The 18,747-nt window shown below is 37.7% G+C and overlaps 1 protein-coding gene across 3 annotated transcripts in view; it reads left to right on the top strand.

Annotated features, from left to right (window-relative positions):
• Window positions 1-16,439, top strand: part of KYNU (kynureninase) — a 62,532-nt gene extending 46,093 nt beyond the window's left edge. For all 3 annotated transcript variants that reach the window (XM_074828224.1, XM_074828223.1, XM_074828225.1), the window contains exons 11-14: window positions 9,355-9,407; window positions 10,913-10,998; window positions 14,365-14,595; window positions 16,114-16,439. In XM_074828224.1, the coding sequence (XP_074684325.1) occupies window positions 9,355-9,407; window positions 10,913-10,998; window positions 14,365-14,595; window positions 16,114-16,266 (523 nt within the window). In that variant the 3' untranslated portion in view covers window positions 16,267-16,439. The remainder of the gene's footprint in view (window positions 1-9,354; window positions 9,408-10,912; window positions 10,999-14,364; window positions 14,596-16,113) is intronic.
• Window positions 16,440-18,747: the final 2,308 nt, after the last annotated feature.

Raw genomic sequence — 18,747 nt, 5'->3', positions numbered from 1 at the left:
TCCTTCCTCTCACTTTCTGTTTGTGAAATATTTATTTTCACTGCTGTTTGCTGCTGATGGTAAATTCTTACTATCACAGTCACTACTCCTCATTTATCATTGAAGTTGTTGGCAGTGTGTGCTGGCAGTTGCCTCTTGTTGCCTTCTACTGTGGAAACAATAAGGCAGCTACAGCAATATAATGCTCACTCAAGTGTCTGAAGAGCAGTTTCCAGTGAGATACTGGGAGGGGCACTGTATCCTTCTCTCTTTCTCTTCCTTTTCCAAGTTTCTCAGTCAGCATGGCATCAAATTTGGGACCTAATCGCATCAGTGCAACAATTTTGGGAAACTTTTAGGTTCTTTCTGTCCCATGGCATGAAAAACAGCTCCTTGAAGTGAATAATTAGTTATTAATTTCTTCAGCTGTGTATGGTTAATTGAGCAAAAGTCTAACAATTTCATAACTTAATCTAGTTTTTCAGTATTCCTCTGTTTTCATGACAATATTCTGACTTGACTTTCTAGCAACCCATTGTAAGCAAGTGTAGAGAGATTTGGTCAGTGTTGCAGATACAGTTAGTATGTGACAGGAGAATAAGCCCATAGAGCATCCTTATCTGATGGCTTCTCACCTGCTCCCGCTGTAAGAAGAGCCTGGGGGCTCCTGAAACTGGTTTTGGATCTCATGTCAACATTTGACCTTGTGTCAAACTTATTTTAGGGCCCAAAATACTGGTAGTTTATGTGCTACTGAAAATTAGGACAACTACAGCCCTGTAAAGAAATGTCCTTAAGTCACATTTCTCTCACGTTCTCTAGTGATGGATGAAATTTCAACTTTTTGAGCAGAGGCTCTTTAAAATAACTTGTGGAAATTACCCATTTCTGTTCTCCCTTAATGATTTCATGTCTTAGACTTCAACTCAATAGACTCCATTTGACTTCTTTTCTCCTTGAGTTAGTAGATGCTTTGTAACACAACTACTGGATTCTGTAGCAACTCTGCTGGCACTTAAAACTTTGAATTCAATTAGTTCCAGCCACTGACATTAAAAAAAAATAAATAAAAATCTCATCTAACGTGGATTGCTTCTTGTTTCAGGCAAAGAGCAGAGGTGATAGCCCTTACATTTTAGCTAATAAGGATTCTAGTATGATAAAGGTCTTGCATTAATATTGTGATTGCTGTATTCAAAAACAAAAAAGACCTGAGGAAGTGCAGCTTCCCAGATCTTAAAATTTTTATATTATAGTTCAGTCAGATACATGTATTATTTAGAGATCTATCTAGATATCATCTTCTCAAAGATTCATCCAAGGGATTGAGGAGACTCTATAGTTCAGTAAATGCATCATAGTAATCAAAACTATCCAAGTCTCCTTTAAGTCAGAATTCACATTTAGAAGTAGCTCTAGGAGGGACTGTTGCTTTCAATTCTAGTTTAATTTAATCTATTTGAAACAGTCTAAAAAAAATTACTGAATTTTTAAAGAATGTAATATGCTTTTTTATAACCATAATATAATTGGGAACTGTTCAATACTTTATAAAAATCACTGAGAACTTTATTAATACCTCTGTGAGTAAATTGGCTCCCTGCTTGATTTTTAATTTCTGGTGTTAGGCAGAATATTCGATTTCCCCTTACTAAATGTGCTAACACACTGTTGGCTGTATTCCCCTTTTCATATATCTGATATTTGGCTAGTGGAAGTGATATATGAGCACTTTGTGATAATAGTTGTTTGTAAGCTGATTTAACAGTTTTTAATTCAACTTCATTAGCCTTAGAGGGGTTGTTTTTGTGAGATCTTTTCCTGGGATTTAATTTAGGTTCCAATTTTGTCTGCTGCTTGATCATACCTTTCTTTTGCCTGATCATGGCGAATGAAATTATCATCCCTCATTGCAAGCGCCTTCAAGGTTTGGCGGAGAGCTCTGTGCGATGCCAAGGGGCCCTGATTGGATTCGCAGCATTGCAGCCATTTCTCTTTCTCATGCCCTGATCACAGCAACTTGTTTCCTGCTACAGAAGTGAACTCAATCTCCTTTTGTTTTGACCTGGAGGGGTAACATGGAGGGACATGTTGAAATTGGTGTATTCCCACTTGTGTTGAGTCTAAAAGACTAACAAGGAAAAAAATCAATTCAAGAAGAGTGTGTGTGCCCTCTATCTTCAAATACCTATCAGCTGTAAATCACCTTGCACTTGGTTGACCAAACAGCCTAGGTTTTTCACCCAAGAGTCTCTCTAATTGTGGCAACAGTTGCATCAAATTTCCCACCTCGGAGAAGCAGAGAACTGCGCAGCTACTTTTAGAAAAAGGATGATTACTCAAATCTAGAGATTTCTTAATTTCACCCATCACAGTTGCATAGTGAAGTAAGTGTCATTGTTTAGATTATGAAACAGTTTTTCAGGATTTTGGTCTTTGCTGTTAAAACTTGCTGCTAGGCAGAAAATGAATTTAGCTATTTTTTAACAAAGACAAACCTCAAAATAGAAGAGAAAAATTGTCTCCCTTTAGATGGTGCTGAAAATGCAAGCTATTTAACAGAAGAGGAATGTCATGCTATTAGCCTCTAATACAATCGTATTACTTTGGTCTTTTGACAAAGTAAAGCCTCATTCATATTAAATATGAAAAGTTACTACTTTCACAGTAGCAACTTTTCATGAGGAGTTTTGATTTTTGCCACCGAGTTCTAAGAGGCTGGTCCATTAATAATGTATGGCATTGCTCACAAGTCACATATGCTTAATAATTAGGAAACATTTGTAATGAGTTGAAAAGGGTAAGGAAAGCATCAGAGTATGTGCAAGTCCAAAACTGCAGAAGTCTGAGGCTAATAATTACCTGGGCTTCAAAAGCTTTTCAGATTCTAACAGCAGATCCTACTTAAAATTAACAACAGACATTGCACAGAAGAGAGTAATGAAAGAAGTCCAATTGTACCGTTTGGGATGAAGGATATCTAAATAGATATGAAGGAGAAAAAAAAAAAAAAAAGAAGCCTTTAAATATAGCTTCTGGAAATCTTGGCAAGGCTTTCTGAAGGAGACAGTGAGAGTTAGGTTTCCAAATATTGCTAGAGTCTAACAGGGGCTAGTTGTTAACTCCCTTAAACTCCCATGCAAATTGTGGCCCATATATATATATATACATGCACACACTATGAAGTACACGCCATAACTAATAACTTCACAGTGTATGAAGAATTTCACCTGCACAGGAGGGTTAAAATATTTGAATTCTGCATTTCAGTGATGAGACTGGGAGTTGCTTTTCAATTATTCTTTGTTTTGATTAAACAGAATGCTCATCACCACAGCAAATATGGTTTGAAATAATTTTCTCCCTTCCAGCGAGCTGTCAGCAGGGGAGCCTGGGTCAGAGCAGGGCCTTCTTGTGGGGCCCAGTACGGACAGGATGGAGTTGCAGTGAAACAACGTTGTCCATCCACTTGGCTTCAGTTGTGTTTCAGCAGAGCTGTAAAACACCAGGTGGAATTAAGCAATATAAATATTGATTTTTATTTTATTTTCCTTGACTTAAGAGCCAGATAGGTGATGTGGATCAAGAAAAATATTAAGGTCTGAAATCAGGAGAAACCTAACACTAGAAACATCTTTTGAGCCTGAGAGGACAATTTGGGGAAAGGTTGAGAAGAGGGAAGAAACCTACTAGCATCAGCCATTACCTCCAAATCCCCTTTCCCTATCTGTATTTCAAGAAATCCAGTGTAAGATACTGCAAGGAAATCTTTTTTTTCCCCATTCTTACATGGTCCTCATTGCTAAGTATGTGAAAATATTTTAACAAATTTATTCTCACCACTCTCCAGAGAGTTAGGGCAGTACTGAGCAGCATTTCTACAGATGAGGGCTTGAGGCATGGAATGACTAAATGACTCATCCATGATCAGACAAGTCTGTGATAGCAAAGAAAATTGAAACTCCTTCTCAAACTCTAGTCAGTGAGCCAGAAATATACTATGTAAAGCAATGAGAGTTTTCTTCTGTTTTCCTGGGTGGGGGGGCAGAGGAGGCAGTCATCCTGAATTTTGGCATTGAATATGAAGAAGCACAATCATGCTCATGTTCTTGCAATAAAAATGAAATTAAAATATATCAAAAAATTGCAGTTAGAAAACTGCAATAAAATTAATGCAGAGTAGAATGTAAAGACTGTGCCCCAGCTGTTAGGCCTCAGGTCTGTGCTCAGAGTTTGTGAAGAGCTGTTTGCAAATCTGGGTGAGAGTAAGGTGGCTTTGAGGGGATGATACAACTGTTTATATAAGCTTGTCATCTGGGATTGACTTTTGTCTGAGTGCAGAAACATTAAGAGATGTTCCTGCTCAGGACCTGAGTCCTGGCTACTTTTTCTATCTATATTGTGCTATGTGGAGCCCAGGACACTGGATGAATACACCTCAAGATATGGAATTAAACTTTCAGTTGAACTGGAGATTTATATACGGATGTAAGACATGATAAGGGATATTTTTAGTCTTTGGGAGCTGACTGTAACTTGGTTTTTTTTTTTTTTTTTTTTAACCTGCATTTTGAAACATGAAAGCTGTGCAGAACTGGACTTTGGATGTGGTACCACCATGTTCTCCTAGGCAGCAGGATGATGATCAAGCATGGCCAAATCGCCATGACTGAGGTCAGATGTAGTTTGTTCCTAGCTTCAGGCTGGCTTCAGCCTCCAGGCTTTCTGTATTCTTTTGTAGTCTAATCCCTAAAACCTCCTGGGTTGTTTATTTAACATGTTTCCTGCTGATAGTGTGATATTGGAGACACAGTTAACCTTCATTCTCTAAACTTGTGTCACACCATGTTGTGGCTCTTAGTTGTCTGTTATAGGTGTTAAGGGTGTCATGAGACATAAGCACACGGCATGGATGTGCTCTTCAACCAGCCAGTTGTGTCATGGACGTAGAGGACTGCAAGAAACTCAATGAGTATCGTTGGCCCTTTCTTTTGTTTTCCTGCACGAGGCTGCCTTTGCAGATGTAGTATAATATCTGCCTCAGTTCTGTGTAATAAACTTTGGGAGCAGGGAGATGTCTCATTAACTCCTCAAAGCTGATTCTTACTCATAGCTAGAACAGCAGCATGAAAACTCAAACAAATCTTTGCCAACACCTGGAAGTTTTTGCAAAAATAAAACAATGGGTGAATGAAGAGCTTGGCTGCCACCCGGTAGATATATCAGCTGCTTTGTGGACACAGTCCACCCCAAAACTGCCTGTTTATGATTTAGCTTAGTCCATGGTTTCATAAACAGAGCATGCTTTGTTGGTATATGCTCCTAATATAGATATAATCTAAGTAATTAATATGAAATTTCTAGATAGAGTTGTGACCTGATAACGGAGAGAAGACAAACTGTTCCATGCCCAGTGAAGCTGGCAAGTGTAATATAAAGTATTACTGATTTCACACTGCATTCCTGTTGTAGCTTTTCAATGTGCTTTCTCATGGACATGAGAATATTTCTCACACAATATAATGACAGTATGCTTCCAGTGCATTGCCCTGGATTGTGAAAGTTGGGCCACATTAATGGTATTTCCCTGTTTTCTGTATCACTCCTTTCTTTTTTTTTTTTTCATGCCAAGAAGGGAAATGAGGCCCATGTTGCTTCAGGCTGTAAATTATAAATGAGTAGCATGATCATCTGTAACTTCGAAGCAAAGGTCAAAGGAATTTTTTTTTGTATTTTCTTCTGTGTTCTTTAACTGGATCTTCTTTGATGTTTACACTGCACATATATCATGATCATTATATCCCCCACTCTTGCATCATTAATGCAACTACAAACGAGATGACTCAAATTATGAACAACCAGCATTTCAGTCTAAAGCAGACAGATACGAAGAAGGAAAATGAACTAAATAAAACTACTTATTGAGGGGATTGTTCCCTGGTGTAAATGCACTTAAAGAGAGCATGACTAAATGAGAGGATACTGTTCCCTTCTGGAGTCATTTTCCAACCCAGCAAATTTTTGTTCATTGATTCATGAAATACGAGAACATTTTTGGGTAAAAATAAGGAATTTGAAAACCTTTTGGCAATATTTCATTATATGCTCACTTGTTTTATGGAATTGAGCTAGTAACAGATTGCTTTAAATTTAATATGGCACTTCTAGTGGAAGGTGTCCCTGCCCATGGCAGAGGGGTTGGAATTGGATGATCTTTAAGGTCCCTCCCAACCCAAACCATTCTATGATTTAAAAACTAGTTCTGTGTATAGACTGGAAAGCTGCAGAATTCCCTATTTCAGTGTTATCAAACCATGAAGACATGGGTTTTATCTGAGGCATGAAATAAAACAGTGCGTTATCTATTTTAAAAGTTATTTTATTATAGAAGTGGGTTTGTAAAAACATGCACACCTAGCAAAATGTCCCACAGCTGATTCTGCATTAATCTACTCTCCTTTTTGGCATGATTGCAATGGGTTTCATGTATGTTTTTGCTGCTGGATGGAGAGATGTTAGCTGCAGGAGCACCGCTGCTGAGCAGCCCTGGGAGGCTGAGGCTACCTGGGCCTGTCAGCAGGATGCCGTCGGGGCACACACCACAAAGCTGGCCAGCACTGGGATAACATTTATATACTGGGATACACTGACATGTCAAGGGCAGTGACCAGTAAAACGTTATTCTCGAAGATTTATAGTGGAACATTTGCAAAATTAGATCCTTTTCTCCCCAGACACTGATTTTTAACACACTCCACAAAACAGGTTTTATCTGCAATGAAAAGGATGTAACTCTAGAGTCCTGTTACTAACAAGTTTAAGGGATTTTTAAACACAAGCATATCATATCAGACTTTTCAGAGCCTTCAACGTTATGGATTTTGTAAAGATTATGGTTTGGAATTCAAAATCAATTTAGATCTTGGTGCCTTTGTTCTTGAAGCAGGGATAGTCAAAATGGTGACTGCATTTCAAAATACTCATTTTGCATGCAGAGTAACATAACTTTAATAAGAAATTTTACTGCAGTATCTTAATGTGCAGTTTTATTGCCTATTATTTTTAGCGAGCATTTATAAAGCCTTATGTTTGGGGTTTAACACCTTAGTTATTTCCCATCATAACAGGTTGAAATTTGGCATAGCAGTGGCAACTTCATTTCAAAATTTTCACAGAAAATTGTAAACAGCAAATTGCTAATTTGAAAAGATTTTGTTAATTTCCACACTTTGAAGCCTGTCAACTTAAATGTCAAATAATGTGACATCCATATGGACCATTAGATCAATGAGAGTGTAGGACCAGAGCTGCCTCAAAGTGCACATCCTGTAGTGACACCTCTGAAGTTCTAGAACAGCCAAAAAGAAAAAAAAAAAGAAAAAAGAAAAAAGCAAATTGTCAATGTTATGGTAGGAAAGGGCAAGACAGCTAAAACTGTCTTTAAAAAAATCCTTCATTCTGTCACTTTGGAAAAGTTCTGAAATTTCAGTTTCCAAGTTGCAAATGTGGTGCTGCAGCAGAGGGCTGGTTTTAAGCCAGCCTCAGAGTTAGTAAGTTTTGAGTATTCAAAATGCAACCAGAGTGCTTTTCATCAGGCTCTATCTGGGTAATATTCTGGTTGATGTTTATTATGTCTTTGACTTTAGGATGTGGTCTAAATAGAACATAGCATTGTATTCTTCTTGCTATAGAGTAATAGTCCAAATGTCATACTTCCCATGGATTTTTTTCTGTTTAAAACTTTTGGAATTAATGGAATGTGTGTGCCATTGACATTAGTATCATGTTGTAGTAACATACAACATTCAGGGTTTATAGTAAAATGTTTTATATATATTATACAGTTCATATTAAATAGCTGGAATATCTTTTATGATTCAAAGCATCAGTAACTGAGTCACTTGGGCAGAAGATGCATTATACTTTATTTGGTGTATACTCATTTTGGCAATGTAATATCTCATTTGAAATGAATGTATATTGCACTATTGATTTTCATGGGTCTTAGAATAATAAAAACATCACGCAGCAATAAAGAAAAAAGTACGCTTTTTTTGTATACACTATGTTTGGATGCAGCTCAGAGCCTTTCATAGAAGTAAACATAAAACCTATGTTGTTATACAGAAATATGAAGTACTTTATTTTACACTATGCGGTATTCATATAACAAGTTTTTAACTCAAACGTGGTTTAAATTCTGTAGAGCTAAGCTCTTTTAAGCATACTGCAAAGAAGTGCTCCTGCTTTAGAGAGGGGCAATGACTTTCCTTTTCCTTGTCTACCTCCAGGAAGGCTGATCTACCATGAGGTTTACTTATAGATTATTTTTTTTTTTATTATTACAAATTTTGAACAGTTGCCAGGCTTCACTCCTAACAACTCTGCTAACTGGCATAGAGAAAACTGAGTGAAGCCTTGGAAGAAATGGTGTCCTGGAGACTGTGGTTAATAGCATTGATACATGGGAAATTTCAAGTAGCACTGACATTATTAGTCACCAACATTATCATGTACTGAGTTAATAATTAGAGAACCCAAAGGAGGTGGAGAGAGAGTCCTTGATTTTACAATATTGACTTTATCCGCAGCGCCTTGGGCTCTATGTGATCCAGTGCATCCAGCTGCTTTGGAAAATTGTTTATTGCTATCTCCTTGAGCATATTTTTCAGAAAATATGAGTTGTTAATGTAGTGTCATCGTGATGTACAAGCTTGGATAAATGATTTTTGAAATAAATTATCTTTAATTTTTTTTTTTCCAGAGATGATCTTAAAAAAATTATTTTTCCATTAAACTCGTTTGTTTTTTACTTCAAGGAAAGCTTTTGAGGAATAAGTTCAGGAGAATAAAAGTTTACTCAGAATTCACACTGCTGTCTCGCAGTAGGGAAGAGACAATGCCCACACAATCCATATTCTGAGGTCCTATTGTCTGTCTGCTGTCCATCACTATTTTCTTGGTGAAAAAAAGTCAGATTTTATAACACCTTTTAGCTTTCAATATTCATTAAACTAAGGGGGAGGGTTTGAATTTAATGCCTTGGAAAAAAAACAGTGGAAATATTTCTGTTCTATTTTTTGTTTTGTGAAATGAATTCAGAGAAAATGGATATTGTTAGAAATCAATAGTTAATTGAAAGATGTGGTACATTTTACCACTAGTAGTTAAAAAGAAATTCCCAAATAGTAAAATTAAGTTTTTAGTGCTAGCTATTTATAGAATTAATTGCATTTTTATGTCATTGTTAGAAATACAATGTATTAATAGAAGTGCATATATTTCTTAATCTTATGTATTTCTTAACTCTGAAATCTAAATTAAAAGATATTATACCAAGATTGATATTAATTTGCATTCTTTACAAAATTTTAGGCTAATTGGCTGGTGGGGTCATGACTTCAAAACACGATTCCTCATGGAAAACAGTATGTACTTTTGCACTTTCAATTTTACCTTATTTGATGTATTTATATATAACCAGTGTCACTTTTATAGTAGTCTAAATAGAAGGGAAAGAACTTTGCATTTCTTCACTCATGTTAAAGTTATTAAGCAAAACTCATCCCAAATATTTAATGCAATAGAGTTAACAAAACAAATGTGGGAATAAATTTGGTCTCTGGGCATATGGGTCTGACTGTCTGCTTCTAGACATTTTGCTAAAATACCTTCAAAATGCAAATCTAGAATACGGATGAAACTTTCAAAGTATCTCAGTGAATTAAACTCATAAGTCTCTGAGGAGCGAGGATCTGCTATCATTCACTTGGGTAATATTTTTTTTTAGGATTAGTTCCACTAGAATTAATGAGAAATTATATAAATAAAGGTAAGGCAACCTGACATAAGTCACGAAGTACCACTAATGTTTCAGCATCTCTGAATTCCTTGCACTAGCAAAAGATGAGTTATAAGACAAAACCAAATCTGCTTTGAAGCAGATAAGTATGTATTGCCCCAATATGAAATGAGGACTCCTTTACAAATCTGACAGTTAGACTGTTCAGCTCCATTTTAAAATATGTCAGACAGAATACCCTGGGGATGAGAAGGAGAAAGGAGCTTTTTGGTTTGATTGGTTGTTTTGGTTTTAATATATTTTTAATTTTCTGTGGCAGTGCCTATTGATGTGACTTTGGCTGGAGAACACCTCTCTTAATAGCTTCAGTCTGCTCTTTGTTTTCTGACCAAATGTAAGAGAGTGGCATTATGGAAAGCCAGCAGGAGACACAAATTACCTTGAAATTCTGTTAGAAGAAGAAAATCCTTTATTCGTTTCTATAGGCGGTTTATAGGGGAGAAGTTGGGCAATGATCATTATAAAATTAGCCAGTCTGCTGTGCATGAAAAGCATTTCCTCCGCAGCATCCAGTTCTGGTGCTGGAGCATAAAATATAAACGGTGACACAGAACTTACAGCGAGGCTTTATAGATTTATTAAATAGATTTTGTGAAATTTCACAGCCTAAAGTCTATACAACTTCTCTATGTGGCCTGAAGCTACACTTAGCTGCATACGCAGTCTCCCATGTGTCTCGTCATTTTAATAAATTTAAGGAACATGATTCCCTGCTCGTGCACCGCAGCTTCTCATGAGCGTGCCTCTGTTGACTTGGAATTTCTCTGGTTTGTGCCAGTGTTAAAAGAGATTCAAGTGTAAATGTTGTTTTAACACACACCATTTAAACAAATTAATTGCAGTTCTCTAGTTCCCGTGAAGCTGCTAATGAGGTCTTCTGCTGGATAAAATTGGGCTTCTCTCAAAGTTAAGAGTATTAGCTGTGAATAGATTGCTATTTCCTTTTAATGACCGATTCCTACAGGCCACTTTAGTGAAATATTTTATTGTGTGAGGATGGACTTCAAGATAAGGTCCAATCCATTAAAAGGAAGCAAACAAAACCACTAACATAAGTTATTCATTTTCCAGAATTACAACTAAGTGAAGGAATTAATGGATTTCGGTTATCAAATCCTCCAATTTTACTGGTCTGTTCTCTGCAAGCTAGTTTAGAGGTAAGTGACTGGTTTACTTTGAGCCTGAATTTAAGAGTATTAAAATGTTAAATGAATGTTACATGTATTATTGCTGTCTCCCTTAAAAAAGTGCAGAATAGTTAAGAAGCGAAGGGGGAGGGGAGGGAATGAAAACAAAAAAAAAATAACCCCACAACTCTGAGAAACCCAGGCGTCTAATAAATATACTCATCCCTTCACTGTTCTCACAAACTTTGCTGTTGGACCCAGTATACATGAGGTTTGTACATCCAAGCCTGGCTGCTAGCACTGTGCTTGTCCCGGCTTTTCAGGGCTCAGTACAAACAGCAGCTTTTCCCATGGAGATATTCAGAGCTTGCCTCAGTGCAACTCGTGAAGGATGCTGTTTGAGATCTTCCTATGAAGGAATTGCGTTAACTCTGGAAAGTTGCATCCCAAGTTGCTTCTACATATATTTCCCTGAGCAAAGCAGACTTAGCTCCTTTATGAAAGAAAATGGATGTGGCCACTGGGTGTCCTGGAGCCTAAGCTGAACCAGTGGCTCAGGGAACCTCTCATCTGCTGTAGTCTCTTTGATAACAAACAGAAAAGACAGAAGCTGTCTGTGAACGCTTCGTAAAAGGGGAATTGATGAGTGTAGGATAGCTCCAAACTGTTTTTTCCTTTCATCTCTTCAGTAGTGTTCTGGTGGCCAAAGGAGCAGGGCCCATCTCTGACCTATCTTGGTCCAAATCGCTGAGCTGTGGAAAGGCCAGTCCTGCTGTACAGACCTAATCCCTTCCTTTCTAGGAAGGTGCGACCCATGTGCTGAAAGCCTCTGGTCCACCTTGGAAAGCACAATTCAGCCCCGTCTGAAGGCATGCAGCTGTTCTCCAAACACCTTGTATCGTGTTGCGTTTCATATTGAGATGTAGCAGCATTTCTCTTATGGATTGTTCACCTCTGAAATGCAGGACTCTGTGGGTCTTTGTGGCTGAAAGGGATGTTTTTCAAAGTGTTCAGAGAAGAGAAGTTGTGTTTTATGTAGATTTCCCTACTATGTGGTACTATATTAAAATTTTTCCTAAGCTGTTTTTCAAGCCAGCCTTGGTTAGCCAGGTTTTGCCACCAGCAAAAATGGGAGAAATTTATTTCTGCTAGCATTCCATTAACGCTAGTGTAACGGCAAAGCTGATGCTGGAACAAAGGGCAACGTCCATACGCCGTATGTCCCTCTTCTTTATTTACTGAAAAAACAGTATCTCAAGCAAATGAAGTCAGAAAATTGCCAGTTGTGCGCTCTCCAGCTTACTTGCAACGCTGAAGGACTGCAAAGGGCACAGCAATGCTTCTTGTTCTGCCTGACAATTTATTTTGTTAGTCCTTAAACATCCAATATATTTTTTTAAACTTTATGTGACCTTCGAGATAAGCTGAAAGCTATTCTGCTATGACCCAGATTGTCAGTGCTCCAGTTTGTGTGGGTTGATGTCATTTAGCCCACTGCAGGGAGCCTCAAACAATGAGGGCTGAGCAGTTTCCATCGCCTCCCCTTTCCGTGCCTGCATTACCTTTTGGCACAGCCAGGATTTCCCAGTGCTAATTGCTCTAATACAGTGGGAAACAAAATAGTTTTCATGTCTGGCAAGAGATGGCTAGTGAAATTGCATGCCACCTTCACTGGGACACATTAAGCAGAAGGCAGTGTTTCCAATGGAAACAATGAAAACTGCAAGTGTTAATGGATGTTATTCCTCAATAATGCTTAAAGTGACTGTTATGGCAGTGGCTGCTCCCTTTTATGGAAAAAAGGGGAGCGCTCTACAGCCACATTTAAAAGATCTTTTTCGAAAAATGTCACTCAGGAGGCCAAATATTCCTTGCACAAAGCCTGAGCAAACAGATTTTTGCATGCAGCCTAAGGAGATCCATCCCTCATACTGCTGCAAAGCCCAGAGGAATAGGAGGCAGGTCTCCATTTTACCTCCAGTAATGAGCTGAATAGTCCTATGTACTCTTTGTCTGTCTGTATGGTGAGGGAAGCACCTCTAGATTTTTGCTGACCTGTGCAAGTACTGACTGCTGACAGCTCTGGTCCCTGTCACATTCAGTTCTGTGACTGCACTGTCTCCATGCAAAGTCTGTCTTACAGCGGCCATATTTTGTTTCACAGAAAACACACGTAGGGGCTTTCGGCTTTGTGCAGCGTCTAGTGGTTGTGATGACAGCATCATGGAGTAATACTTGGGATATTCTACAAAAGAGTGGTTTCCAGGTGCTACTGGAAACCAGACTTTGTTGTGTTTTGAGTAGGATTTCTGTTACCTCTTTATACAGTCTTCCAGGTTATGATATAAGTAATCTTAAAAGTGTTACTCCTTCAGTGCGGAGCAGTGTTTTCTTGAACGTGAAGATCATAGATTTTCATATGGGACCTCCGCTTGCCTCTTTTTTTGCAGCCTGCAGTCAGTGAAGGTATAATTGCCCATGAGCAGTGATATTGCATTGATGTGCCAGAATGTGATCAGAAGTGACTATTGGGTACTTGCATGTCTATATTTTATCATTTTTACCTGCTTGCATGAGAAGAAAAGGAAGGGTTTGAGGAAGGCAGAGGTAAATTGTTTCCTGGGTCATATTTTCCATTATTCCCTGTAACTGAGCCTTTCCAGAACACAAGCAGAAGCTGTCTTGCCTTCTCCTGCTCCCAAACTCTTCTGCCACATTGTTCTTGTCTGTGTGGCGAAGTAGCACTGCCATTTTTAAGCAATTGCTTTTGCACATCTCAGGATGTTTTGAGTTTCTGCAGCTCACCAGTCCCTGTAGCTGTGTAAGAGCATAGATCTATTAAACCAGAATCACATGAGTATTTTTTCTTCATGCGGGCTAGCAGACACTTACAGAGACTGTACAGCACTTAAAGCAGTAAAGTCAATATGTTAGTATAAATTTTGTGCTTTCAAAGACAAGAATTTGTAAATCAGTCAGGATGTTTCAGTCTCGATCCTTGGATTTTGAGGTACATACAAAGGAAAACTTGTATATGATTTTTGAGTTTCATGCAGCCCTGTTGTATGTATACAGAATTTATGGGTCCTCTTCAGAGATGCAAATGAACGCTCTCTTAGAAAACTGTTTTTGTGTGCTAGTTCATTTATGCAGATATGGATGTGTGTAAAACTTTTAACAGTAGACAGAAATGTCTTTCATTATCTAAAGTAATAACATTATCCTGTGTTTTCAAAAGCCTAATCCTGCCATGTTTATGTATAATGTCTATCTGATATTACCACTTGATTTCCGTGATAATATACAGAGAAATCTGCTACCCATTTAGTCTTTTTTACTTCCTTTTTATTTTCTATAGTAACGCATTATCATCCTAATGATTTGAAATCATTACAGGTTTTTGGTCAAACTACAATGAAGGCATTGAGAAGGAAATCCATTCTACTCACCGGTTACTTGGAATACCTGATAAAACATTACTATAATGAGGATAAAACAAATCCAGAGAAGCCCTTTGTAAAAATAATCACACCATCTCAGATTGAGGAAAGAGGTTGCCAACTCACACTATCTTTTTCCCTTCCAATCAAATCTGTGTTTAAAGAGCTGGAGAAGAGAGGAGTAGCTGTGAGTAAATCAAATTTTATCTTCTTATGCACTGTTTTGTGAACCTGTACCATAACAAAGTAATAATTTTTCGTTTATTCAAATATAGTCTCATACAGGGCCAAAAAAGACTGGGAATGATGAAAATTGCTTATGTAGCATCTTCAATCTTTACTTGTGCAAATAATCAAATAAGTAGAGTTATTTTATAAACTATTTGTTAGTCTGTTTATTGTCCTTTCTCTATTAATTCATTTCCAGTAGTTCTGTGAGTAGCACCCAGGAGTCACTACTGAGGTTAGAGCTGCTTTATGGGTGCATTATGGTGGGAGGCATTATGGATCTGAAGCTGGTGGTCTGAACAGGAAAGACAGGAAAAAACAGAAAAAAACCAAATCACTGGAAAAACACAAATATGTTAGAGCTGTCCAGTGCAATGTACTGCCTGCCCAGGCTTCCCCTGTTCAGCGTGCTTGTCCAGGTCCCCTGCTGTGGGTCCAGACATGAGACCACAAAGAGGGGGTCCGAGACCCCCAGGGTGCTGGCAGTCAGCAGCACTCCGGTGGTGTTCACCATCCTCAACGCCACAGCTCGCACACCTACAACCCGACGATGACAAGGAGCTCTGAACCTCTACCAGTCCCTTTCCTGATTTGCAAATGGTCCAACCCTTCCTCTTTGCAAGGCATTGAGGAGGAGGTATTAAAAAGCTGCCATTTCCTTAGAGATGTGTTTTAGCCCTCAGAAAAAGAGGCTACTGAACGGCAGTGCCAGGTAATGGCACAGTTACTGGTGAGCACTGCTCAAAAAGAATAAAAGCTAAATTTAAGGCTATACATTTGGTGATTTAGAAGTGCTGGGAGGTGAGGCTGATAGCATAATGCCATATAAATGATATATGAGTTTTATGTCTGCTGGTGACTTGTATCCCCAAAGGGGAACTCTTCTAGGCTAAATATGCCGCTGTTTTGGTGCTGCCAGGGAATTCCAGGAACTGCTGCTTTTAAGAGGGCATGGGGCCTTACACTGTTGGCTTGTCTTCATGATGCAGTAATATGCTTCAAATATGAGAGATTATTCTATTCAGAGAAATGTTCAGATTCACAAGGGGGGGAAGAAAAATACTGCAAGCTCTGCGACATTATTGTACCTGTATTACAAGACGCTCTGTTCTACTGGCATTTTTCTGTTTTGTGGTGGTTTTTTTGTCACCTGTGTGCTTCTTCAACTATGGGTTGCTATAGGTGTTAATGTAAATTATGGAGATGCATGGCTGGTTGGGAACCCCTCAATGACACTGCTAGAGTTTTGCCCATCCTGAGCCTTGCATCCTTTTTTAGGTAACACACTATTCTTCTTGCTGTTCTTCACAATAATGCTCCTCACAATAGTTTCTTGGGGGACCCAAAGTTTTTACATGTGTCTCCTTGTTGGTCTAGTCATTCTTCCTTGAAGACAAGGATGACATTTAAAAATATATTCTGACAGATAAATATGAAGTGACCTGAATTTACGAAGTGTTCCCTTTCTGTTTTGCAGTGCGACATGCGAGAACCAAATGCTCTTCGCATTGCCCCAGTTCCTCTCTACAATTCTTTCCATGATGTGCACAGATTTATTGAAATCCTGGGATCTGCAATTACATCTTCAAAACAAACAGCAAACAATACTGCGCTATCTGGTTCTTATTGATGGCTCAGCTGTATCTTTTAATCTATTTCTGACTAAGATGCATTTATCCCGCTGAGCGATTCTTTGCTTCAAGTAGACTGAGCTATATCCCATGCAATTTGCAAAAAAATGACTGTGCTTGAATAGTTATTTACAACAGACATAGTTTTATTAAAGCTCATATTTCCACTCTGCTTTGACTTTGACTTCATGAATTAGTATGCTTTGTATATTTTAATGGGGCTTTTCTTAAACATTTTATGTAGTTTTATTACATTAGCTTTGAGAAGCATGGAAGAATTGCTATCAACTAGAACAGGAATGAAAAAAAATCCCTTCTTTATTATAAAAATGATGCATAATAAAAAGTGGAAAATAGACAAATCACCAACTGTTAAAAGATATAGTCCAATTTACATTTTTAATTTATCAATTCTATTTAAAGTACATGGTATAGTTGAAAAGTAAAAGTTGAACAATTAGTTGTTTCAAAACTGTTAACTGCTGCGTACTGAATTTTTCAAAAGGCCCAACTTTTTAAAATTCTAGTTTAATTAATGGTTTAATTGAAGAATGAATTTATATTGCAGATACCTTCTTTGGTGTGATAGTTGGCTAAAACAAAATATTAACTCTTTATCTTTCTAGGTAGCCATGTTGGAGATGATATGCTTGAGAAAGCTGAGAAAAATTTGAAATTTGTGTAAGCCAGTGTGAAGGGCTGTATGAGCACTTAACTGCAAGTGCTTATTTCAGATTAGGCAAAATGAACTCTGAACAGTTTAAGCAAAATATCTCATTGCAAATTTACAGTATGGCCCAAATTTTTACAGAGATTTGCACTAGGCAGCTAAGAGCAATGAAAAAAACCTGTTTAACCAACATTTTACACAGGGTTGTTTTAAGACTTAAATAACACTTAGCATAATAGGCAACAAAGCTCCTAAGTCTGTAGCTATTCAACACGTGCCCTTTTTCAAGAATCAACTAAAACTTTGTCTCTGATGATACTCAGTGTGTCTGATTTTTGATATAAAACTTAGAAAATTACTTCTGATAGAATTTTTTTTTAAACTCTACTTCAAGAGTGAGAATGGGTTTGGGGGAAGAAGTGAAGTCTACTCCATTTTGGCTCAAGGACATTTCTCCTAGTTGAAAGTTTCACACTCTCTGAGTATCTCCTGCTGCACAGAGAAACCCAGGGGCCTTCACAGTATCTGCCTGTGCTCTAAAATTCCCCAAAGATAAGTAGTTTTAAAATCCTTGCTGCAGTAATAACTATTTCATTAGTTGTAATGTGGAGGGGAAAAGTGAAAGAACAACAAATAAAGCATTTGTTGGCATTTTTAGCACCTGTGAAGAGTAAGAACAGCTTCTCAAACTAGAATACTGTTATAAAGAATAGCACAGGAGTCTTAATCAGTTGGAAAGCTCTGGCTCACTCAAGAAGTTTTGATTATGTTGACGTCATTGCTCTTTAATTCAGCTGAGACTGTATCATTGTATGGCAGACCAGGTATCTGCATTTCAGTGGCTGCAGTTTTATTTTTACACTTGCATCTGCAGCACAGTTATTTTCATCTGTCAAGCGACACGATCTTAGAAAAGGACCATTTTCCATAAAGTGACTGTTGATGAAAAAAGCACTGAATATAAAACTGTGATGGTCCACAGTGTTGAAAAAGTTTTTAACTCACTGCTAGTGCCTATGAAGCACTTGTGCTGCTGTACAGTTCTGGCTAGCAGTCACTTATGTCTTTCCTATAAAGTTAGGCCAGCTTAATATAAATCCAGATAGGAAGATAGGTCATACTATAAAATACCTTATTTTCATATTTGGTTGTGCGACAAATGCAGGAAGAGTAAGAACCTCAAAATCTCTTTATAACTTGCACCTAGACATCAGGTTTGGACTAGCTGTCATGAAAGTTACAGGGAGATGAGTGGTGAATTCTGAGGTCGCAGTTTGGTATCAGCATTAAATTCACAAACTGTGAAAACAATTCCTTGTGCCTCTGAGGAAAGTGAAACAAGTAGGGTAGATAAAGTGCTTACTGTATCTATACAGCCCAGGTTTTGAAAGATGACAGATTATTAATAAATGTTGGAAAGTGTTTTGTCTTTTAGTAACATTTCAGACTACAGGTACAAATATTGACTCGATAAATAAGCATTTGTGTTCCATTTGATGGATTTGATTAAGTGCATCAAAACTCACTTATTTCAACTTTTCTGAATTAGTCTCTCTTTTTTACCTGTGAGCTGTGAAGATAAACGTGAAAGCTCCCTGCTTTTATAGGCATATATATAAATTCAGAAAATTATTTCCAAAAAGTGAGGGAAGGCTATATTGCATTTTACTGAAACAAAATTGCAGCATAAACACCATTTTCACACGGTCTTTCCCTACTTGTAGTAAAAGTTTTGCAAAATGAATAATACTGAAAGTTAACATTAGGTGTCAGCATTTTACATATTATTTAGCGAGAGAATATCAAGTGA

This window comes from Strix aluco, chromosome 6 (genome assembly GCF_031877795.1).
Source record: "Strix aluco isolate bStrAlu1 chromosome 6, bStrAlu1.hap1, whole genome shotgun sequence".
Classification (NCBI taxonomy): domain Eukaryota; kingdom Metazoa; phylum Chordata; class Aves; order Strigiformes; family Strigidae; genus Strix; species Strix aluco.
Note: the sequence above shows the minus strand (reverse complement) of the source record. Positions and strands in the feature narration are given on the sequence as shown.